At 42.2% G+C, this 25,934-nt stretch overlaps 1 protein-coding gene across 1 annotated transcript; it reads right to left on the bottom strand.

The window, feature by feature from the left end:
• cfbl (complement factor b, like) lies at positions 1 to 25,470 on the bottom strand. The gene is made up of 18 exons (XM_063220716.1): positions 25,364 to 25,470; positions 22,851 to 23,051; positions 16,103 to 16,288; positions 15,296 to 15,469; positions 14,720 to 14,809; positions 13,407 to 13,549; positions 12,000 to 12,147; positions 11,281 to 11,415; positions 10,992 to 11,087; positions 9,617 to 9,751; positions 9,149 to 9,261; positions 7,210 to 7,345; positions 6,382 to 6,520; positions 6,026 to 6,105; positions 4,857 to 4,948; positions 2,981 to 3,110; positions 2,745 to 2,794; positions 1 to 1,799 (listed from the first exon to the last, which is right to left on the bottom strand). Exons 1-18 carry the CDS (start codon positions 25,449 to 25,451, stop codon positions 1,629 to 1,631), a joined length of 2,307 nt encoding a protein of 768 aa, XP_063076786.1. The 5' UTR covers positions 25,452 to 25,470; the 3' UTR covers positions 1 to 1,628.
• Between the last annotated feature and the right edge of the window lie 464 nt (positions 25,471 to 25,934).

Below are 25,934 nucleotides of genomic sequence, written 5' to 3'. Positions count from 1 at the left end.
TTCAAAAATCAATATTTTTTATTTACCAAAGAGTTAATGAAAATAAGTTTCGGAGACAATCCCTGTGCTTGATGCACAGTGAACACACTCCTTCTGACACCATGAATATACAAAAGAGAATGTCATGTGACACATAAAAAGACACAAATACAACAAATAAAGCATGGATAATGGCATCTACACTGCACAGACTAAAGTAAAAGACGTGATTGCTGCAGAATATGTGTGCATGAGAGCCCCAGACACAAGATATGCAGACATGTGTATACGGTGCAATATTGGCAGAACCCCGAGGAGCATTCTTTCGAACGTCCATGTTGAGGTCACTGTAGAGTCAAACCATGTCAGAAAATATTAATGAGAGCCTTGTTGGCTTGCTGTCCCCTACATCAGTGGTTCCCAACCCAACTTATGGGTCGCCAAAGATCAACTGAGGGTCGAGGAGACCTCTTGATTTTAAGGTGTTTAATTTTAAATATATGTAGCCCATGTTGAATAAATGACAAAGCATTTAACTAATATATGCATAGAAGCAACAAAATGTAAGTGCTACATAATTAAACATTTATTCTGTATTCGACCAAATCCGAATTGAGGAATAAAATAACTACAATGAGTTTTCGCAGGAAACAAAGGGCACCTCATGCGGGCGCTCGCACGGTTGAGTCACCAAAGCTTACCACGGTAAAAACATGGGTCCCTGAATAAAAAGGTTGGGAACCACTGCCCTACATGATACCTCTAGCATAGTGGTCTCCAATTAGCGGCCCGCGGGCCAGATCCAACCCAGGCAAACATTTGGCCCGCCATGAGGTTGGAGCAAACAAAACAGATGAATGATGTCACACACAACAAAGTTTGCCTGATCCCAACGCAGTCTCACCCCAAGTAGTCAATTTCTGACTACCTTGGACCAGACTGCAATTTTTGACGTCTTGGGTATTCCTTCCACGTCACATTTTGACTATGTGGCCTAACCCTAAACCTATTCCTAAACCTAACTTCAATGACGTTATGCTGCCACAAGGGGGCGCCTTTGAGGACATAGTCAAAATGTGACGTGGAAGGAATACCCAAGACGTCAAAAATTGCAGTCTGGTCAAAGGTACTCAGATATTGACTACTTGGGGTGAGACTGTGTAGCTGATCCATGCCTTAGCGATACATAGCATTTTGAAGCTAAGAATGGATACAAATGCAAAGAAAATTGATAAAAAGAAAAAAAGACACTTGCATGATAATATGTACACAGTGATGTGTGTCTAGTCTATAAACGTTTTGAGTATTGTTCTTGGGGGTGCGTCGTCTTCAGTGTTCTCTGGTCTATAAAAGTTAGTGGGGCGTTGTCTTTGGTTTTTCTTTCCTTCTCCCAGGTACTTTTTTTGTGGAAGGGGTGCACTTTTATTTATCAATCGCAGAAGCTATCAATGTTAGTAATGCAACCAAAGGTATCAATATCAAACTTTCTCTAATCTATACAGGGTAATTAGTCTTTGGTGTACTCTAGCCTCTAGACTCTTAGTGGTGCATAGTCTTTGTTCTCTGTTCTATAAAAGTTAGTCGTGCGTAGTCTTTGGTTTTGTTTCCCTCATTCTCTAGTCTATAAACGTTAATGTCTTTGGGTTTCTTTAGTCTATAAAAGTTAGCGGTGCATAGTCCTGGGTCGTGTCTCCTAGGTGCTGCTTCAGGAAGGGCTGCACCTTGAACAGGTTGATGTGGAAGTCTCTGGTGTGCTCCTTTGAGTTCACTCTGGTGCGTCCTAAACAGATGTCCTCCACGCCCCAGCTCACCACGCCAACCTTCAAGGGCAGAAAGATGCAGTAACGTTAAAGGTGCGGTACAAGTGTGTAATTTTTCTTAAGTCTGTTTATTTCATAAGTTTATGCTGTTCATGTAAAGACCTTCCTCTTTCGTGAGTATCTACTTGACTAATGCTTGAGCTGGCCTAGCCCCAGGGCAGACTCTTGACATGATGTGTGTGTATGTGTGTGTGTGTGTTGTATTTGCTTATGATGTTGGCTATGATTATGTCCTCATTTGAAAGTCACTTTGGTTATAAAGCGTCTGCCAAATGCAATGTCATGTAATGGGGGGGGGCAGAGAACCACTGGTATAGACGGACGCATCTGTTGTCCGCCTGTCGGACTTGTTTCATGATGTCGCTCTGACCAAAGTGGGGTTGGCAGCAAAAGATGTCTATAATGTCTATCACTGATGGGATGTACCAAATCCAAGATTTGGTTTCGGATTTAGCCGGATTCTACCTTGATGGCAGGGTTCGGTTTCTGTGATCGGAGTAGGATTCGGTATTAGGATTCGGCCAGATCTTAAGCTGTGGCCAAATCTAAGATTTGGTTTCGGAACTGCTGCCAGTGACATGTGATTTGCTGATTACAAATTTGCGTGAATCAGAAGTTGGACAGGTGTGCCTAATAAAGTGGCCGGTGAGTGTATGTTATATTACAATACATTACATTGCACTTAGCTGACGCTTTCATTTTATTCAAAGCGACTTACAACTATTGTTTTCTGGGGTATTGGTTACAGTCCCTGGAGCAATGTGGGGTTAGGTGCACAAGTGCTCAAGGGCACTTCAGCCATGGATGAAGATGTAGGGAGAGGTCAGGTGGGATTCGAACCGGCAGCCCCTAGATTGAAAGACCAACTCTCTAACCACAAGGCCACGGCTGCCCCATATTATGCTATTGTTATTACATGCGGACAAGACACTGTCCCTTACTTACCTGCACACTACGGCGATTCTTTTCGGTAAACAGTGCACCTCCTGAATCACCTGTGGAAAGAAATCAAACAGACATAAGCAGAAAATAACCGACAAAACGGTACCTGTGTGTGAGTGTGTGAGTGTGTGTGTGCGTGTGTGCTTTTGAAGTCCTTTACATGCTCTGTGTGTGTGTGCGCGTGTGTGCGTGTGTGCATGAGTGTTTGCCTGTGAATTTGAAGCCCTTAGCTAGCATACCTTTGCATGCCACATCATCAGTCACAGGGTTGATCCCTCCAGTACAAAGGAAGTTGCCTGTCACAATCTTCTTAGCGTCTTTAGCCGTTACACCCTTCGCCCTCTTGGCATCCTCAATGCAAGCATCCCTCTGGAAAACAGATAGGGATATCAAAATAGATTTTTTAAAAAAACGTTTTTTTTACCTTATTTATGACAGGACAGTGAAGGTGGTGACAGGAAGCAAGAGAGGGGGAAGAGCCGGCAAAGGACCCGGGCCGGGAATCGAACCCGGGTCAGCCGCATGGTAGACGAGTGCCCTATCGGTTGGCCACGGCAGAGCCTAGATAGAGAGTGCGTCTTAATATGCGACCTGGCCTCCTCCACTTGCGCTCGTCTCCTCGTCCCGCCTCCTGGCCCCTCCTCCGTGGAGAAAACGATAAAGTTTCCCAGCCACAACAACTTTTGAGGGACTGTTTTTCATTCACCATCCCAATTGCAAATGAGAAAAATACTCTACAATTGAGCTTTTGCAAGATATTGAAATATAATGCTGTTGTCAGTGATGTCATCATGACGAGAAGCAAGTGGAGGAGGCAAGTGGAGGAGGCAAGGTTGCATATTAAGACGTACTCCTAGACAGCCTGTGCATTTCCTGGATCCATGTGACGTCAGGTGAACGCCCCTTTAGGAGACCTTCAGTTAGGAGACCTTAGGAGTCTTGCGGTTGGGAATGAATGGAGTTCCCTTAGCGCTGTAGATGGTGGTAGCGCACATCTCATGCAAGCCATCACCAAATGCCACAGAAAGACTAGAAGAAGGAGGGGACAATGCCCTCTTAGAAGGCCAAACTTGAGCACACTCCTTCACATTGGGTGGGAGGAGTTTGGGTGTTGTTTGTAAATACTGTGCATGAGATACATTAGAGCAGGGCTATTCAAATGGCGGCCCTGAGGTCAGATGCGGGCGGCCCTTGGACAGCAAGGTTCTGGCCCCCCACAAGCCCCTTGAAATACAGAATCGTTTTTTTTTTTTTTAATTTAGAGATAAAAGTATGTGTTCCTTTATCATGCTGAAACGGGACACGGGACGTTAAAATGCAGGAAGTTACATCTAAGAAATGCAAAACTTTCTGGGGGAGCACCCCCAGACCCTCCACTTCAATGAAGTCTCCCATATTTTTTTCATTGACAGTCGGCAACCATTATACATACATATAGTTCGGCCCCTTAACTGGTAAGAATTTGAAAAACTGGCCCTCGTTGAAATTTAATTCAATACCCCTGCATTAGAGCATTAGAGCAGAACTCAGCCCCGGGGGCCAAATCTGGCCCGGCTGAGCAATTTTATTTGGCCCCTTGAGATCATTTCAAATGTGATATCATAGTTGGCCCACATACTGTACACCATGAATGTATAACGTAACAATACTTGAGAACATGAAATTTGGCGTGTCACAGGAATATGAGTGGGCCCAGGCCAATGACGGAATACGAGTGGGCATAGGCCACATACTATATACAACCGAATATGTACAGGCACATTTGAACTACCATACAGTGTATATGATGGGAAGTAGCGTGTTGTGTGACATTGTGTAACATCATTTTACTTCTTTTATTTACATTGAATTTGGCCCGCAACTTTATTTCAGATTATGACTTTGGCTCTCAGTCAATTTGAGTTTGCTAACCCCGGAATAGAGTTTCATTCAATATCAATTCCATTCAATTCATTATCAATTAATTATTACATTGAATGACTGAGTGGTTGACTGCCTGATTTATTATTACTCAAGTGACCCGAAGATGCAGACCATTTAATTAGTTACAATCAATTACAGTCAGAAATGCATACATTGAAGTGAGCTCTCTTGTATTTCACAGCATATACTCACAGACGCTCCAAGCTTAATCTTGAGGTTTTTCATCTCTCGTGCAGGGGACATGATATGGGCATCTTCATACTCGTTATTCAGGAGCAGTTTCTCTATGAAAAAAAGAGAAGTATTTTAGACATATTTTAAAATTATTACTACTATTGTTGTTGTTATAGGTCCATTATATAGCTTTTTAGTAGCCTATTTCCAAAATGTAAGCTGTACATTCTTATATACAGCCAGTTAGTGGTGTCAACAATAATCGATTCAGCAATGCATTGCAATGCCGGGTAGGACAATTCAGTAATCGATTCGGCAAGTGCCATAATCAATGCGGCATATTTTTTCAAGTTTCAATCACTTCTGTGAATATTTCCGGAGCAAATGAACGTTTAATTAAATTAAAGTACTTCAAAGCATTGAAAACTGCAAGACTAATACAGAAAACATCCAATAAAATGTTCAGTATCTGACTGCTTGTATTAACATGACTGATTAAATATTTGCCTTGCTTTCAGTAGAAATGTAATGCATTGCAATGCATCGTAGAACCTCCAGAATCATAATCGAATCAAATCGTGAGGGCAGTGCCAATACACATCACTACTTGTCAGCGGGGGTGCTGTGGCTCAGAGTGCTAAGTAAGACACCGTATCATACTGTATGCGGGTGACCCGGGTTTAAGTCCCAACCGGATTCTTTTCCAGGACTTCCCTATCTCTGGTCCTCTCACTTCCTGTCGTCTCTACACTGTCCCATCTAAATTAAAGGGACACTGTGTGAGATTTTTAGTTAGTTGTTTATTTCCAGAATTCATGCTTCCCATTCATTAATGTTACCTTTTTCATGAATACTTACCACCACCATAAAATTCTAAGTATTCGTTATGACTGAAAAAATTGCACTTTTCTTACATGAAAAGGGGGATCTTCTCCATGGTCCGCCATTTTGAATTTCCAGAAATAGCCATTTTTAGCTGCAAAAATGACTGTACTTGGACCATATTAAAAAGTATTAGTTAATTACTTCGGAAACTTTCATGAAAAGATCAAATTTGGCAATAGGCAGCCCAGTTTCAATTCGCAGCATAGTTGCAGTACCCTTTTTGACCATCTCCTGCACAGTGTCCCTTTAAAGGCATAAAAGCCCCGAAAACACATGAAAAAAAAACGTTCTCGCCAGCTCACCGTGATCCTTGCACTTCACATTGGGGTCGGATATTCTCAGAGCGCCACTTGTCTGTGTGGTGCAGGGAATGCAGATGGGTCTAAAAGGGGGAATTCAGAATCAGTCAGTGAAACACAGTTCATGTATTTACACTTGCCTGTTTGCTATAACCCAAATCAAACACACAATCAGACACAAATGTGGGATTGGAGAAGTGAGACTAGTTCACCTGGCTTTGGAAGAGATCTTAACATCAATATCTATTCACTGTATATACAGTATTGATGCTTGCCTGCTTACTATATTGTAAGACAAATATATCAGACAGTGTATCACACAGTATGTGGGAGTGGAGAAGTGAGACAGGCTAGCTCACCTGGCTTTGGGAGAGATCTTAACATCTGCCTTCAGCTCAATAAGCGCCACATCGTAGTCATAGAACTCCGGGATTCCTTCCGTTTTCATCCGGGTGGTGTTGTATTCAGGATGAGGGATGTGTCTCTTCACCTTTTGCGCTAGGACACAGCAAGCGAGAAGGGAGGGAACAAGAAAATGGGTAAGCACCACACAGGAAAAAATAAAAAAGCAACACGGGAGCAGTGTGCGGACATTCATTTTTATTTTCTTAGCACCACTCAGCTAAATAAACAACCGTTATCCCTCTAATACAGTGTTTCCCAACCTTTTTTGTCTTGCGTACCCCCTAAGCCTCTTAGTTGTGCCATGAGTACCCCCTAATTCATTTTCTCTGTCCTGATGTGGCTGCTCCATACATTTGTTATAATAATAACACTTTTCCAAGTACCCCCTGCAGTGTGCTCGCGTACCCCTAGTGGTACACGTACCCCTGGTTGGGAAACACTGCTCTAATAGAACTCGCAAGTGGGGCTGGTTGTAAGGGTAGTCTGACCCGGTAATTTATCAGCTATGATAAGGGAGAGAACAAGAAAATGTGTTTGCACCACACTGATAAAAAAATAATCTACAGTTATAACTCAAATAAAACTCGCAAGAGCCAGACAAGAGACCCCAAGATACCCACAGCAGAGTTCACTGTTCATTTCCCCAGTTAAATTGAATCACTTAAGCATTTTTAAACACACCTGTTCTTTATGTAATATGCATAATCCCTACCAAATAAACTATTCTTCTTTCATTTCATATGGGTACAGTTAGTCTGCCTTATACTTCATTGGATACAAACTTCTAGACTTTTCATCTTCCAGGGTCACAGTGATGCGGCTACTGGTGTCCCCGAACTTGAAGCAGTGGGCTGCGGTCAGGATGAAACGAGGTGAGACCAGCGAGCCTACACATTTAGAAAAGGTGCCGTCCTCATGCTGTGGAGTAGAGAGAAAAACGGGAGAGGAGAAGAGGAGAGGAGGAGAAGAGAGGAGAAGAGAGGGGAGGAGAAGTGAGGGGAGGGGAGAAGAGGGCGGAGGAGAGGAGAGGAGAAGAGAGGAGAGGAGAAGTGAGGGGAGGAGAGGAGAGGAGAGGAGAGGAGAAGAGAGGAGAGAAGAGGAGATGGGAGGGGAGGAGACGAGAGGAGAGAAGAGGAGAGGAGAGGAGAGGAGAGGAGAGGAGAAGAGGGCAGAGGAGAGGAGAGGAGAAGTGAGGGGAGGAGAGGAGAGGAGAGGAGAGGAGAGGAGAAGTGAGGGGAGGGGAGGAGAGGAGAGGAGAGAAGAGGAGATGAGAGGGGAGGGGAGGAGAGGAGAGGAGAAGAGGGCGGAGGAGAGGAGAAGAGAGGAGAGGAGAAGTGAGGGGAGGGGAGGAGAGGAGAGGAGAGGAGATGAGAGGGGAGGGGAGGAGAGGAGAGGAGAGGAGAGGAGAGGAGAGGAGAGGAGAGGAGAGGAGAGGAGAGGAGAAGAGGGCGGAGGAGAGGAGAAGAGAGGAGAGGAGAAGTGAGGGGAGGGAAGAAGTGAGGGGAGAAGAGGGCGGAGGAGAGGAGAGGAGAAGAGAGGAGAGGAGAAGTGAGGGGAGGAGAGGAGAGAAGAGGAGATGAGAGGTAAAGAGAAGAGAAGAGAGGAAGAGGGAAGGACAGAAATAAGAGGGGAGCAGAGGAGTGGAAGGGAGGTGAGGAGAGGATGTGAGAGGAGAGGGGAGGATAAAATATTGGCGTAGAGAGAGGAGATAGGATGTAAAGGGAGGAGAGGAGAGGGAGGAGAAGAGATGAGAGGGGATGGAGAGAGAAAAGTAAACGAAAGGAAATGAGATGAGAGAGAAGGGAGGGAGGAGAGAATATATTAAAAGATATTAAAAACGTTTTGTTGGTGTTTTTATTGTGCATAACTGTTAGAAAAACACTAGCTCATCTAAGACAGGCAACACATGTGAGCTATCTGAGGTGCTCTTCTCTTCAACCAAAATAAATTAATAATAATGACTTCAAACCCTTTGCGCAGAGCCTCTGTTGCAACCTTATTGCCACCATATACTGTATGGTAAAGTAAAGCTCAAGTAAAGCTACAATACTTAAGCCTCGCTCACACACGTCGCTGTTATTTACTGGCTCAGCGAGTTAAGTCAATAGAGTGTCTATGTGTGCCAGCGAGATGAGGAGGCGAGTTGGCGAGGAGTGTACAAACGAGGCGATGTTGTCGGATTCCGAAAATATTTTAACTTTGAGTAAGCGTAGTAACCAATTGGAATGCAGAGTTCGGTACTTTTCGCTTGTGCATTGGCAGTTAAAGCCGTGGGAACGTTTAACGAACGTTCCATGAGCGAGTAGGCGAGTGAGCTAGAAGCGAGTGTTGTCTGTGAACGTAGCTAGGAAGGACAAGGAGTCAATACTGCTACTGCTCCTATAATTGCATGCTCCTTTTCCAATGTGCAACAGGGAAGTATGGTCGCAAATGTTTGTCATTTCGGACAAGCGCAATGAGACGCTTTTGAAAAGTTGCTGCCATAGTCGTTTTCACCAGAAGCACTTGCGTTGGACTGTGCAGTCTTTCTTACGATCGCCCCCAGCAATTTTGAAGATATCGCACGCAACGCATGTGTATGGATGCAGTTTCTAACACGCGCAAAATTGACATGAAATACACATGTTAACTCGTTCATGCATGAATCGTGCCCGCACACGTGTGTCCTGCAGCAAGCATGTGTCCTACAGCAAGATATAGTGCTATAGTGGAGGTACTTACTGTGACAGAAATTTCAGCCAGCCAGGGGAACTTGAAGGGTTCACGCTTGCTGTCCTTGTCCTTATGTGTGTAGTCTCTATGTAACCCACACAGGTCCGTACTGCCACTCTCATCTACAGACAACAGACAAAACAAGTCAGTACATACTTAGTAAAATAGAGTAATGGCATAGAGCAATTTATGCAGTAAATGTAGACTAATGTAATTCAGTACAGTGCCTATTTTTATATTACATGCTTTGAAATATACAGTAATTTCCTTTAAATGATTTTGATTATAAAGAATCAATATTCACATGGGAGCAATTTACCAATTCAGATCAATTCAGAGACAAAGATGTAATGGAAATTAGACAGTGATAAACATGTTATGACAGTTGATTAAATCATTGTGCATGTCACTCCTACACACACATACGAGACAAAACATGTTCTTGGAATACCCCCTGGGCAAACTGTATATTCATACCGATCATTTTCTCAAAGGCTTCATGGAGTCCTGTCATTTCCTTCATCACAAAGGTGTGTTGTCCAGCATTTTCAGTTACGTATTCGTTTAGCACCTGCTTCTCCACCTCTGGGCCCACGCCAAACATGTAAATATCTGTGGAAAGATGAACGCCAATGGACAAACAGACAGACAGACAGACAGACAGTCAGACAAGCACACGTGCACGCATGCGCGCACAGACACAGACACACGCAAGGCAAGGCAATTTTATTTGTATAGCACATTTCATACATGAATGCAATAAAAATGTGCTGTACAGTAAAGTAAGATAAAAATTATGCAAACTAAAATAACATTAATTAAAATTAAAATAAAAGCACAAGGCATGGCAAATGAAAATAGAATAAAAAGTAAAGATAAAAGCAAGAAATAAGGGAAAAATACACAAAAACATCAAAAACATTTTGAAGAGAAGGCATCAGAAAAAAGCTTTGTCTGGTCTTGAAACTATCAACAGTAGGGGTGTTTTTTTTTTTTTTTACTTCCCCGAGAAGCTGATTCCAAAGCTTTGAAGCACAGTAGCTAAAGGCTGCCTCCCCACACTTTTGTTTTGACAGTAGGTAAAACCAGCAGGTTTTCCTTCATAGACCTTAGATGCCTAGTTGGTGTGTACAGCTGAAACATAGCCAGTGTGTAGCTGGGCCCCAACCCATTTAATTATTTGAACACAAGAAGTGGTAATGCCTTAAAATCAATTCTATAGCTTACTGGGAGCCAATGCTGGGACCTTAAAATCGGTGTGATGTGCTCAAATCCTTTTGCTCTTGTAATGGCTTTCACATGACTATTAAAGTTAAAGTTCACTATCAATAACGACATCAAGTTGTTTTTTTTTACAGTGCCCTTTGCTTTGAAGTCTTTAGTTTCGAGGATAGTGGCAATCTTTGCCCTTTCTTGTTTCCCCCTAAATACAATTACCTCAGTTTTGTCTGTGTTCAGTTGGAGAATATTTTCACACATCCAGCTGTTAATTTAGTCAATGCAATCATTTAGAAATTGAAGGGGGCATAGTCATTAGATGACATGGCTAGGTAAAGTTGGGTGTCTTCAGCATAGCTACGGTAATTTCTTGAATATTTCTTCATAATTTGTCCCAGTGGCAGCATAAAAAGGTTGAATAGCAGTGGCCCTAAAATGGAGCCCTGGTGTATCCCACAGTTCAAGTGCATCAGTGAGGAGGTATGGCTGCGAGTAAGACTTCACATATGTGTGTGTAGGAGTGGGTGAATTAGTGTGTGTGTGTGGGTGTGTGTGTGTGAGAGAGAGAGAGAGAGAGAGAGAGGGAGAGAGAGAGAGAGTGTGTGTGTGTATGAGAGCATCCTCTGTTTCTCACCTAGTTTCTCCATGCGCTCTTCTTTTTTGTCTCCATACACAAAGTCTTTAATCTTCTTCACCGCAAACTTGGGATCACGACCCATGTTTGCCTCCCCTAAAATCATAAAATACACCGTAAGCACACACACACACACACACAAGCATGTGCACACAAACACATGTACAAACACATGCACACAAACACACATGCATGCATCTTGGTGATGCCTTCCTACAGTTGTTTACAATTTAAAAATGAGACTCTTTCTCTCGTACGCACGCACACATGCACACACAGAGCTTCTTACCATCTGTGAACATGACGATAACATGCTGGCTCTCGAGAAATTTGGTACTGTTTTGAGTTTTCATCAAGCTCATGTGCTCGTGGAACTTGTCTAAAACAGCCCCAATGTTGGTTCCAGTATCCTTGTCATCTTTCCCTATGAGATAAGACAAGAAAACAAAGTCAAAGGGGGTGCGATGACATATCGCCCATCAAATTAATGGGCAACTTGCCCATGCAGACCCAGAGAGGCCTGGCTATGCTTGCTACAGTTGTGATATTGTGCTATGTAAATACATTTTGATTGATTGCTTGATTGATTGCTTAATTGATTATGCTGTGCAAAAATGTCAGACCATACCACTGATATCTGTGGTATGAGAACACAAATAATACTAGAGTTTCATTGCAAAACGACATATCCACCATTTTTGTATTATTTTGTATATATTTCATATTATTGGAAATGACTGTGAATTCTTGCCATTCAAATATTTTGAGAACCTATATGAAATGCATTTTGCAATGCAATTCAATGGAATGCCAATTATTAAAATGTCGATTTCCTGAATGTTCAAAAATGTATATACGTAATTTTGCAAACTGATCTCTTCAAAATAAAAGCAGAATTGCCAACTTTTCGGACACAGGCTTACAATACTGTCACATAGTCGTATGCTTGTGACTAAAAACAACATCATTGTGAAATACACACTGCGCTCAAATAAATCCAGTGCTCACCTTCAAAGTCGAAGGCATCCAGCTTTTCAATTACTTCAGCGAGGTTCTGTTCGTTACCTCTCCACGCGTGATAGATCTCTACTATGAAGGTCGGTTTGGTGGCAAATAACGCGATGTCATAGTTGGGAGTCACTTCGAAGTAGCTTATCTGTAACATGGAGGAATGGAGTTTTGAGTTACAGAATGTCATCACATATCGTCATCGTCATTGTCGCCGTCGTCATCACATCATCATCATCATTATATGGATTTAAAGGGACACTGTGTGAGATTTTTAGTTGTTTATTTCCAGAATTCATGCTGCCCATTCACTAATGTTACCTTTTTCATGAATACTTACCAACACCATCAAATTTTAAGTATTCATTATGACTGGGAAAATTGCACTTTTCATACATGAAAAAGGGGATCTTCTCCATGGTCCGCCATTTTGAATTTCCAAAAATAGTCATTTTTAGCTGCAAAAATGACTCTACTTGAACCATACTAGAAAATATTTGTTTATTACTTGGAAAACTTTCATGTAAAGATCAAATTTGGCAATAGGCAGCCCAGTTTCAATGAGCATAGTTGCAGTACCCTTTTTGACCATTTCCTGCACAGTGTCCCTTTAAGAGTAAAAGGCCTTCGTGTAAACATCATCATTGTTACCTCTAGCTGAACTAAGGACCTTCTCAATAAGGCACTGACCGTCCTTTGGCTTTGCCACTGACTTTTGCAATCAGACAATCAAGCTGTAAGCAAATGGTCCTCGGCAAGCAGGCTTTAGTGTCTTTTGCTACTGACCGTTTCAGGTTCTTGGTGACCTCTAATTGTGCCACTGTCCTTGTTTTTCAGGGTATACTTGTTTCAGTCCGAAACGCTTAGAATACATGTAAACAGATCATGCTTGCACACAGGAGCATGGTGTAAGCGTGCATGTCTGCGATGCTCCTTGAAAATAGAACTCGAGTCTATTTTCCTGCGCAGACGTCCGCGTTCAATGAGCGGGCTCCATTGAAAATGAAAGGCTGCTGCCAGCGGACAGACCGTGAACGCTGACTGTGCATTGTGAAAGGCAGGCCGCAAACCTCTCCGACTCGCGATGCTCCCGGACAGGTTCAGCGAATGCGAATATCTCTGTGTGCATGTACCGTCAGGCTGGCTGAATGCCGTTGTCACTCACGCTATTTGTGACCTCTAGCTGAGCCAGCCGGGGGGCAATCGCTATTCCGACATAGCGCTATTCCGACACTTTTTAGGGGTTAGGGTTAGGGTTAAGGTTAAGGTTAGGGATGTCAGAATAGCGGCATGTAGGAATAGCGGCGGACGGTGGAAAACGTGTTGGTATTCCGACAATAGACATTAACGTCGGAATAGCGACATGTCGACCAGGCTATTTGGACCTCTGGCTTTGCTGCTACTGACCTTCTCAATCAGGCTCTTTGTGGCTTCTATTGACTTCTCGAAGTCCTCTTTAACGATACTCTCAGACACGTCGATGGCGATGTAGATGTTTAGCGTGCCTCCTTTATCTGTCCGGATCATCTTGCCTTCCTGATGATTCTGAGCTGAAAACACAGAGAAAGAAAATAATGCAATATGAGCTATATAATGGTAACATTAGTACATGGATGCTATGGTAGACATTTATTATCATATTTTTTTCTTGTAAGTATTGAGCTTACTAGTGGCAATAGTGGAAGAGAAAGAGAAAATCAGTCAAAGTCGCTATTGGCTTGCTGAAAAGTCGGTAGGAGTCGCTAGATGACGTAATAACGTATAACGTCACAGTGTCATGCACGGTGCGCAGATCTACAGACAACGTGCCCACATGCCTTCGTCCACAGTGGAAATGGGCGGTGCTAGCTACTTTCTGGAGATCAGAGCTAATCTGCAGCCCTGCTTAAAGGATTTATCCAGAGTTGGAACAAGTTTGCCTCATTTTTGCATGTTTGGGATGAAATACAGTCACTCTAGAGCTAGATTTGGCAACATTGGGTACTGTACTTAACTGAACCCAATAGAACAACTAAAACAATATATTTATCTTGTATGACTGATTCTGGGGTATAATCACTAAGTAGCGATAGTAAGTAGCTTCTTTGAGCAGACGGTGGACCCGTTCACTGTTTTCTGAAAAGACTCAATTACAGCAACATAACATGGGTATAACATTACTAAGGCAATTACGTAACAGATTATGCTAAGGTCATGGCTATTACAATTTTGGTGACAGGTTATAACAGAGGGTCTGCGCAACAACAAACAAACACATAGTAGGCACGGCAGTAAAACTTTGGCTTTTTTTTTTTTTTTTTTACTTCGGATATGTAAAAATTGCAAACCATGCAAAACTCATGAACAGGGATCAGGGACCAAACATGCTCTCCCACACCTGGACCACCATCCTCTAACAGCAGGATGTATGACCAACCTGTCGGTATTGACAGGGACAACAACATCAGCTGATTTTAAAGCACGTCATGCACGCATCAACATCCATGTAAGCCTCTGATGAAGATGGATGCTATACCGTTAAAAGATTAAACTTTTACATGTCTGAAGTAAAGGAAGAATAGAATAGAATACATTTTAATGTCATGCCAGCATGAGAATTGCCTTTGGTCTCACAGAATAGAAACAGAATTTAATCACAAATAGGCACAAACCCACACGTTTTACTTTAACAGGGAGGCATAATGAGCGTCATACATCTACATCTTAGTAGTTAGGCCCACCTTCATTCTGCTCGGCTATCTTCAGGCTGTTTTGCAGTCCACTCCCAAATGCTTCCGCCACTTCCTCTGGTGTGTCATATGTGTACCTAACTACAAAAGGAAACAGAAACCACATCAAGAAAAAATAAATGTATTGTAAGCCTATCAAAAAAAAAAAAAAACAGTGTACTTAGTAGCTTAGTAAACTAGACAACTCTAGAGGAGTTGATTAGAGTTATTTTATTGATCCACAGAGGGAAATTCAGGTGTCAAGTATCTTACATAGTGCTGTCAAAATGATCACATTATTGTCACGTTAACTCGACCCCTTTTTAACGGCAATATGTTTTTTTTGTGTGCGATTAATCACGATCAAATATTTAAATCGATTGACAGCACTATACACGTAGCGAACATTGCAAGACAAACATACGCACAACAGAAATTACAATACGCACAACAGACATTAAGACAGGTCTTGTGTGTGTGTGTGTGTGTGCGTGTGCGTGTGTGTGTGCGTGTGTGTGTGTGTGTGTGTGTGTGTGTGTGTGTGCGTGTGCGTGTGTGTGTGCGTGTGCGCGCGTGTGTTCGACTCACAGTGGCACTCCGGTTGGGTGCCTGTCCACTGTCCGCTCTCCTTGCAGGTGCGTTCCTGAGAGCCCACGAGGATCAGGGCGTCCGCACAGCGGTAGGTCACCTTGTCGCCGATGTTGAAGATGTGGCCATCGCGACGCGCCCCTGCGGGTATCCCGGGGTCTGGACAGTGGTCAGCTGCCAACGAGAGGGGGCTTTAGCACGTGATTGACATGTTGCAAGCAGTGTTGCCAAAACTAGAAGTCGCTAGATGATGTCATGACTAGTGGTGTCAACAATGATCCGATTCGGCGATCCGAATCGATGCGGGGCATGGACGATCCAGAATCGATCCAGCAAGTACCAGAATCGATCCGGCAATTTTTTTAAGTTTCAATTACTTCCATGGATGTTTCTGGAGCAAATTAATGTTAAATTACATAAAAGCACTTCAAAACATTGCAAGACTGATACAGACTGATACAGACAACAGCCAATAAATTGTTGCTCAGTATCTGACTACTTGTATTGCCTCATCATGGCTGATTAAACATTTGCTTTGCGTTCAGTAGAAATGTAATGCATGGCAATGCATTGTAGAATTGAATCGGATCGGATTGGATCTAATAGAATCGAATCGGATCGTGAGGGCAGTGCCGATCCACACCACTAGTTATGACGTCGTTAAGTATGAAGTTACAGTGTCACGCATGGCGCGCTGATCTGTAGAAAACGTGTCCACATGGCTTCGTTCATAATACTTAATGGGCAGTAATAGCAAAGAACGTAGATTGGATAGATTGTATGTGCGTGTGTGTGTATCCTACTCACTGTTGCGACTGCAGATGGGTGTGGTGCCGTTCCACTTCCCATTGTTTTTGCAGACGCGCGTCGCCGACCCGTACAGCTTGTAGTCCGAGAAGCATTCATATGTCGTGGTGTTGCCGACATAGTAGCGCTCTTGATACGGTGTGACGGAGCCCTGCTCAAATGCATTGGGGTCAGGACACCGCACCACTGGTGGAGAGAAAGGCACACAGCACATTACACATACTGTAGGTCAGTGGTTCCCAACCTTTTTTTTCAGGGACCCATACTTTTACCATTGCAAGCTTAGGTGACCCAACTGCGCGAGCGCCTGCACGAGAGGGAGTCACTTGATACTCTGTTTCCTGTGAAAACTCATTTTAGTTATCATTTTATTTCTCAATTTGTCTTCGGTGAAATATAGTGTAAATGTTAAATGTACATTTTGTTGCTTCTATGCATGTATTAGCTAAGCTTAAATGATTGGTCATATATTCAATATGGACTATATGGTATTCAAATGAAACACCTTAAAATCAAGAGGGCTCCGCGACCCCCTGTGGATCTTTGGCGACCCATACGTTGGGAATCACTGCTGTAAGTCACTAGCATAGAGATTCCAGTATCTAGAGGCGAAGGTCAGGTCCTCTATGGGAAACAGTCAATAGGGGACGTTTTGAGTCAAATCCGCCATTCTGGAATGAACAGGTAGTCAGTCACGTACGCCACTTTGTTAGGAACAGTAGCCATAGCAACGTTCTTTGGCCATAGGAAAGAGCGCGGATCTCAGGCTGACGTTAGCATAATATGGCTAGCTACTTTGGCAACTTTAGCCTTATAGATAACTAACTGCTGCACTGATTGTACCAAAAAACACATGAGATGGTATAAGCATTCATAAATGAAGAATGTCCTATGGCTACATACATTTTTTTTACCATATTATGGAGAAATCCTGTATATCCAATGCATTTCAATGTAATTTGTCCAATATTCATTCCAGAATGGCGGCAAAGGGTTAACAAACTGGCCACACCACTACAGGCCAGGCATTTTCTAATCACTACTCAGTCTGTGTTTGCGGAGAATCTGATGAAAACAATGGCCGAAACATAATCCAGCCATGGAATAAAACAATCTAAGAAAAAGGATGTGGGGATGTGTGGGGAAGTGAGGGGACTCGAAACCACAAGTGTGCTAAGTCATGATTTCAGTTAAACAATATGCCACGAGAGCAGAGTTGTCAAAAGTAAAAGTTACAATAAGAAGAAGAAGAAGAAACCGTTTCCTACTAACACAAGTAATTTATCTGAGTAACCAGTAGACCTGTGTACTTGTCTTACACTCAGCTGACACTGCACTGGTTGGATCAAGTTTGTGGTGGAGACCTTGTTTTTAGTGTTTTTCAACACAAACAACACAATCTATGCCAGGGGTCAGGAACCTTTTCGGTGGAGATAGCCATAAACGCCAATATTTTAAAAAGACATTTTCATGAGAGCCATACCATTTTACCACCATACCACACTACATACAATCAAAAGCATGTATTTCAATTAAGCCCTACAATTTTAGAGTGTACTGTCAAGTAATTGCTTTTATTGATAACAGGTAGGGTCACCTTTATTATGGTCTGGGAGAATTTTGTTTTTTTAGATGTAATTTCCTGCATTTTAACACTTTTTAACCTTCCTTGTCCCGTTTCAACCCAATATCGAACCCATACTTTCATTTATAAATATGGGACAAATCTGTATTTCATGGGATGGTTGGCAACCCTAGGTAAGTAAGAGCCATATACAGTTCCCAAAAGAGCCACATGTGGCTCTAGAGCCATAGGTTCCTGACCCCTGATCTATGCCATTAGGTCAGTGGTTCCCAACCTGTTGTGGCCCAGGTCCCCATGTTGACATCCCAATTTTCTGGGGACTCCATTGGGGGACATTTTTTTTGCACCGAAAAAAACATGACAAGCTAACTTATGCTGAAACTATTGGTATTAATGTAAGTCTAAGATGGCATTAGGCATGGCATGGTTATTATGTTATAGTCATATTTGTCTGTCTATATTTCAGTTGTGTTTTCACACCTTCACATTTCAGGCAACCCCATTTGAATTCCAGGGGCCCCCACATGGGGTCCTGGCAGAGACGGTTTAGATCGAGATGGGAAAGATGGCGGCCATCTTGTTGACGCCTTCGGAGTGCTATTTTGCGATTAAGTAGACCAGATCTGAGAGTCAATGGGAAAAATGAATGGGGAAACTGAGTATAGGACGGGGAAGAACCCAGCGGTTGTGAAAACCATATGGTTGAAACCACCGTGAAAAACTGATCAATCTAGACTGCTTGGTTGTGTTACACGAGTCAAAACAAAGCTTTTTAAGCCCCTTTTCTCACAGTTTTTATGACAGGGCGCAGTAGTTCCGTAACGGCACGAGAGCAACGGCTTTTCACAACTGAGCATGCGCATCATTTCGCGTGCGCCGATGCAGCCAGATGATTGGACCACTGGCCCCGCAGCTCAGCAGGAACATTGGCTCTTGTTACCAGAAAGGCGGGAGATGTGCGGGTAGACGCCATATTTGCGTTACGAATCTTCACTGTTAATTTCTATGTACGATTACATGGCTGTCCCCTCTCACCTTCCTGTTGAAAAACACTGCCTTAGGTACAAACAGGTATGTGTTTTGTTTGCATTTCTTTGGTTTGTTATTTTGGGCTTTTGTTTGTTTTTTAGTTGATTTGACTTATTTTGTGAAAGGCCCTAGTAAATCAAGTACACCTATACAGGTGAAAAAATAGGCATACATATTTAAACCCATAATAATCTTGGTCATCCCCAACATTTTTCAAATTTACAGTCAAGCTGTATGCTATAATTAGACTACTACTGTCAAGCCACAGTCCTTAGAATTTTTAATGCCTTATGTATACCTTTTTAGGTGGCTATAATACAGTATAGGCTACAGATGCTTGAAAAACTAGTTGCTCAGTGTGCTTTGTACATGACAGTTATTTTCCTGTTATTCATGTTATGGTGTGATGAAAAGGTGATGGGATAGGATTTTTTTTAAAAATGATACAGTACTGATTTTTGTCATTTTTAACACTTTTTTAACAATATCGGCATCGGCGTATCGGGTATCGGAAATCGGGTATCGACCAAGGGTGATGGAAAAAATATCGGTATCGCATCGGCCATTAAAAAACCTGTATCGGTCAACCCCTACACCACATCATCACAGTCAGCAGACGTCACAGTAAGTAAATATTATTACTAGAGATGTACAGGATCCAAGATCCGGCTCCGGCAGGATAATAGGGTTTTTCAGACTATCCGGATCCGCCAGGATCTTAAGCAGTGGATCCGGTATCCGGCAGTTACCTAAAAATCAGGATCTGGGGCATCTCTACTTTTTACGTAGCCTAGGCTTTTCAGTCAGTCTTTCACAACCCCAATCGCTGCATGGCGTGAAAGCACTTTGGAAGCGGCCGTTGAAGTCAGTGTGGCAGTAAGCCAATGAGTCTTAAAAATAGTGTGCGCCAGCGTAATAAAAAGGGCCCACATGTGCGAGTTGGCTATGTGTTTCAACCCTTTTGTAGGATCCGGTATCCGGTTCCGGCAGGATCTTAAGAAGTGGATCCGGTATCCGGCAGGATCCTAAAAATCAGTATCCGGTGCATCCCTAATTATTACTCATCATTAATAGTACTAACAGCACACATGAGGCCACAGCTAGCCATATGAGCAATACATAGCTAGCTATTGCATCTTATCAGAACACAGTAAGTAAATATTATTACTCATCAATAATAGTACTAACAGCATACGAGGCCACAGCTAGTCACATGAGCAATACATAGCTATTGCATCTTATCAGAACACAGTAAGTAAATACTATAATGACAAAGTCCATGTAAAAAAAATACCAGCTGCCTGAGAATTTCAAGTTAATTTAAATTCTTATTGTAAGTTATTAAGCTTTGAATTGCAGCTTTGAGCTAAAACAACGTGCACAACTCCATATAATTTACAATAAAGATTTAAATTAACTTGGAATTCTGAGGCAGCTGGTAAACTTAGAATTTCAATTAAGCCATGCTGTTGCCATTGCAGTATATAGGAGAATAAAACAACTATATAAGTTATCATGACTTGACATGCTTGATACATCCATGTAATGATATCACTGATTTTTTTTACAGTGTACTCTTACATTCTTGTCCACGCTTGGAAAGCCTGCAGTGCCAACATAACGAGTAGCACATTGTTCCTAAATATTTATTATTCCTAAATAATATGGGCAACATGTATTTAATCCTATACTTAATTAGGATTAAATATCTACACTATAATAATCTGTTCTAACTCTAAGATCTAGCCGAATCCGATAAACGAGTCCTACTCCGATTACTGAAACCAGACCCTGTCAACAAGGCCAAATCCCGCCGAATCCAAACCCGTGAGCAAGAACTTAAAGGTTTTGCAGAATACAGAATACACTATTTAGGATTTGGCAGAATCTGAAACCGAATAGCCTACCAAGTCCTACTCCGATCACCGAAACCAAACCCTTCATCAAGGTCAAATCTGTCCGAATCCGAAACAGAATCTTGAACTTAGTAGTGCATCCCCACTTAAGATAAATACCAGTATGTAAACTAGGCTATAATAACACAATCTGTGCTTACTTTCTGCACTATTCTCCACGGCTGGGACAGGGTTTCCATTGTCACTGCATCCCAACCCCATCATAATAACATATAAACAGGGCTAATAAGCATATCATCCTTCTATTTCGACTTTCATCATTCAACCTCTTTAACCCATTTTAGGCTGGAGCGACATATGTGCTGCATCCAGGCTCTTGAGATTTGCAGGATTTATTTATTTATTTTTATTAAATGTGGGTACTTTAGAGCTGAACGAACACATTGTAACACAAAATGAGGGTCCTACCCAAGCAGCAAAACACGTTTTCTGAACCAATTGACACGTTTTTTAACGGTGTCATTTAGGTGTTGAATAAAACCAACGTGTCAAACACGTTTGTGGAACGTTTTCTTTGACACGTTTGCAAAAACACCTTTTAAAAGCGTTCAATACACGTTTAGGTTTAGTGTCAAATGACACGTGAAAATACCAACGCATCTGACACGAAATCTGAACGTACAAATTTGGTGTCAAAAGACACGTTTCTTAAAACACTGATCTGACACCAAATTCGAACATGCAGTTTTGGTGTCAAAAGACACGTTTTTTAAAACACTGATCTGACACGAAATCTGAAAGTACAGATTTGGTGTCAAAAGACACGTTTTTAAAACACTGATCTGACACGAAATCTGAACGTACAAATTTGGTGTCAAAAGACACGTTTCTTAAAACACTGATCTAGCACTGAAGTCCAAGTTGTTTGTCTGAACTGGATGCAGCTGTGCAGCTCGCGCTTGGCCGGTTGCTAGGCGACCGCTCTGATTAACTGAAAATTCACTTCTTTTGCCTGACCTGACAGACCTTCACCCTCTTGATTTCACCGTAAACTTTTACTATTTTATCCTTCATCTTTCATATTTTCACCTTCTTTGACTTTACCCGCATCCTCTTTACTACCAACTATCAACCCTCCTTTTGACAATTTCTCTTTCTGGATCTACAACGTGAAACTTCAAACGTGAAACTCCGGTGAGTTGTCATTAGCATTTCGCTAATAACATTTACTCATTAGAAACAATGGGGGCTTTTAGACTGTAATGAAACGTGGTTTCCATACTTCTAGTCTACCGTTACGAACATTGTATTGTTCTATAGACTAGTATTTAAGATTACTACAGGTGCCACCTCTGTATTATTTTATTAATAAGGTGAGAAGACATAGAAGTATGTTGACAAGATTTTGTTTCATATTTCATACACGAGTCCCTTGAACCCAACGGACATTACAGTGAAATCCTCGCGACCAGCAAATCATGATTTTTAGAGTGGGCCCATGCAGCTGCGGCCCATTATGATATTTGTCATGAGCATCACTTGTTGAATAAGTTCTTCTTTTCATGTTTCAGGTGAAGCCAACGCAAGCGTCCTCTTCAACATTGTCAACAGAAAGCCCAGACACAGACTGCACTCCAGCCCCTTAAGTCCAAGTGGCAGCTTGTTTTTAAAAAATAAATACATGCATTACACATATGCTTTTCTTCTTTTGCATAACTAGGCTAACTAAGGCTATAATAATAACAGTTGTAATAATGGTAATGGCCTCATAAATGCTATAGGATAAAGCATAGGCCAAATTTTAAGCCCCTAACAGAAAAAGCATAGCCATATGGCACTGCGGCAGGTTTTATTTTTGGTGTCAAAATAGGTGTTGAACACGTAATAAAACCCAAATGTACACCTTATTTGTACGTCTGTGGACGTGTTTTTCCGAACGTGTTGTTTGACACCATTTTGAAACGTTTAGAGAACGTGTTGGACACCAAAAAATAACCCTTTCAGAACGTGCTGAGCACGTAATCGGGAACCTACAAATTAACCATATCTGAAAGCAATTCTGAACCAATTCTGAACATGTCACCCACCAAAAATAAACGTTAAAAAAATGTGTTGGGCACGTTAATTTGCTGCTTGGGTAGCTTTTAAATGCAACTTAATTCATGTTTTTATGTGCTTCAAAGGCTGTGATATTTAGGGTTTTAATAGGCAGAGGGCACCTTTTCCCAAAAAGGCCTTAGGCTAAAATGGGTTAAATAATAACATAACCTGTGCTTACGTTTGCACTTTTCTATGCGACTGGGAGTGGGTTGCCAACGTCCATACAGGCAGCGTCGGCTCTTCACGGGAGGGTAGTACCCATCGGGGCAGCTGTATACCAGCAGGGAGCCAGGCTCAAGGCCCTGGCTGAGGGTGTAGTCACCGCCCCTTAGCGTCAGGTTTATGTCTGAGCAGTTCCTTCTGGCCAGGGACAGCACTCCTGTAATGTGGGTACAGACACAGTAACAAATTAAAAACGAATACGAATACTTTATTGTCCACAATGTGGAAATTTGTCTTCAGTTTCACACCACATACAAACAATTAAGCATTAATCTCACAATACACATATCAGATAGTTCAGACACTGCATCTGCACAAACCAGAAGAAGAGAACATCAGTTATTAAAAATGAAAATACCAAGTTAAGAATAACGTGTGTGTGTGTGTGTGTGTGTGTGTGTGCGTGTGCGTGTGTGTTGGGGGGTGGGGTGGGGGGGAGGCACACAATAAATAAATAAATAAGTGAGTTACCACTACAGTACTCTGTGGGTGGATTAAGTTGGGGTTACTGTCTTATTTATCGGCCATGGGGTGTCAGGGGTGCTGTGGCTCAGCGTGGTAGTACGCCACTGTAGAAATAATTATATTCTGTAGCAAAGACTTTGCTTGTATTCACTTTTGTACTTGTTCCATATACTTTTGTACTGTTCCAAATGTTCCCCAGGGAAAACTATGTGATCAGGATGCTACATTTAAATGTTACCTCTGATGAGAAACAATGTGCTGTACTATTTTCCATTAAAAAGCAACCTTTGTGGGAGGAGAGACAGAGAGACGAAAGACGCCAAGTGAGAACAATGTTGTCCAGGCCTCTCACTCTCTCTCCTTTCGCGAAAGTCATTTGTGGCCTTGAGTTGTTTCCTTTGACAGCAGGGCTGCTTGCTGCTTTGGCTGGGGCCCAGAGCAAATTCATCTGAAAGGGGCCCCAGCCCAATACATGCAATTTTGGGCCCCCTCTCTCTCCCTGGGCCAGGCCGACTGTCCCTTTGTTCCCCCGTGTTGGCACCCTTGTCTGAGGTGCTGTTTCCACATAGCAGGATATTTTTTTCTCCTGCTACGTGGAAACGCAACATGTGGATAAAAAAAATCCTCCATTGTAACAAATGCGTTTCAGACCCCTAAACAGGATATTTTTTTCTCCTGCACCTGGATTTTTAAATATCTGCTACGTGGAAACGGAAGGCCAAAACCAATGCAAGCAGGAGAAAAAAATATCCACATATAAAAATATCCAGCTACGTGGAAACGGCACCTGAGTGCCAATGCATTGAGAAAGCAAAGCAGGATGTACAGATGAACTGTGAACGGATGAACTGTGATCTGGTGAAATTACTATGGGCTGAACCAAATAGGGCTGTAACGATACACTCAACTCACGATTCGGGGGGGGGGGGGGGGGGGGGGTGGGGATGGAACTCAGGGGCACTTGATTCCCCCACCTCTTAATTTTCATCATCAAAGCTCCTGCACTAATCTTATGCGCCACATTTTATGAGTGGTGAGGGTTCCTTCACTTCTTTTTTTGGATGATATAAGTGGACAGTTAGGGTTCCTGCACTTTTTTTCTCATTTCAAACACTGCCTGGCACGTCAAATTACACAATACCCTAACATGGAAAATCCACAACGAAGCGGAGCAAGGTTTTCATCGGTTGCGTAAATGTCAACAGCACAACAATATCTAAAAGTAGAAATGCACTCAGAGAGTGCAGACCTCTGCCAAGGAAGCTCTTTGTTAGAACATTTGACTATGTTACACCCAATGTTTATTTTCAGTATTTCTGCCTTCTTCTAGTGGAGTTAAAAATTGGAATGTCAAAATTCGCCCTGTCCCACAATTCAATTTGAGGTCACTTGGCGAGTCTAGATTTGAAGGCTAGCAATGGTGAAGAATCTTTTTTTAAAATCATGGTTCCGGTTCATGATTTCAAAATGTAATCACTTGTTCCAAAAACACAATAATTTTTACTCTTTATAAGCCTTAAACCTATAATAAGACGTAATAAACAAATCTTGAATCTTTTATAATTTCCAACAACTCCACAAAGTTTCAGCTAAATCCGTTCATAAGTTTTTGAGTTATCCTGCTGACAAAGACAAACCAGAGACAAACCAACGCGACAGAAGACATAACCTCCTTGGTGGAGGTAATAACAATGAACAAATAGTAATCTAATCCAACTCACAATACAAATGTCCCGATGCCCTCAACATTACATGACATGACATTGTAATCATAGATCCAAAGCCATTTAAAAAACATTAAATTAGATTAAGCAGGCTCTCCAAATGGGGACATAGTACATCAATCAATCAAATCAATAAAAGAAAAACATACATACAAAACATAGACATATCTAGAGGATTACAAAAGTCTCTGGTCTTAAGCAGTCAAACAGTAAATAGGAGATAAAATGTATAAAACAGACAACATAGCTGCCTATTGGCTAATAAAATATATAGGTCTACCTGTTGTAATGCAGGAGAATGCCACTGCAGTTAGCAAAGTCAATATGGATGTCTGGCCCATGGTGGATAGCCTGCCGAATAAACTCATGACACAAGTGATTCCGTGTTTTATTCCCTCCCTCTCTCTCCCGTGTGTGTGTGTGTGTGTGTGTGTTAGTGTGGCAGCATGTGTATTGGGGGTGGGGGACTTTGTTGACAAAAAGAGCTGCTGAACTAGGTTGATCAGTAACAGACAGAGAGACATATGATAGCAAGGAGAGAGAGAGAGGGAGAAGAGAGAGAGAGAGAGAGAGAGAGAGAGAGAGAGAGAGAGAGAGAGAGAGAGAGGGAGGAGAGAGAGAGAAGAGAAGAGAAACAGAAATAAAGGAAGGAAGGGTTTTCTGCAGTTAATATGTCTGCAGGGACGTTTCTAGGTATCTGGGGGCCCTAGGCAAATGGGGCGTTTAGGCCCCTAACCCCCAAAGCTAGCTACCTTACAGTATTGTAACATGTATGTTTACTGGATAGTCAACCTGTTTTTATCCATGGACGGTGGTGGCTCAGTTAGTAGAGCCTGTTCGGCAAACCAGAA

The sequence above is a fragment of the Engraulis encrasicolus genome, chromosome 17 (assembly GCF_034702125.1).
Source record: "Engraulis encrasicolus isolate BLACKSEA-1 chromosome 17, IST_EnEncr_1.0, whole genome shotgun sequence".
NCBI classification, from domain to species: Eukaryota; Metazoa; Chordata; class Actinopteri; order Clupeiformes; family Engraulidae; genus Engraulis; species Engraulis encrasicolus.
Note: the sequence above shows the minus strand (reverse complement) of the source record. Positions and strands in the feature narration are given on the sequence as shown.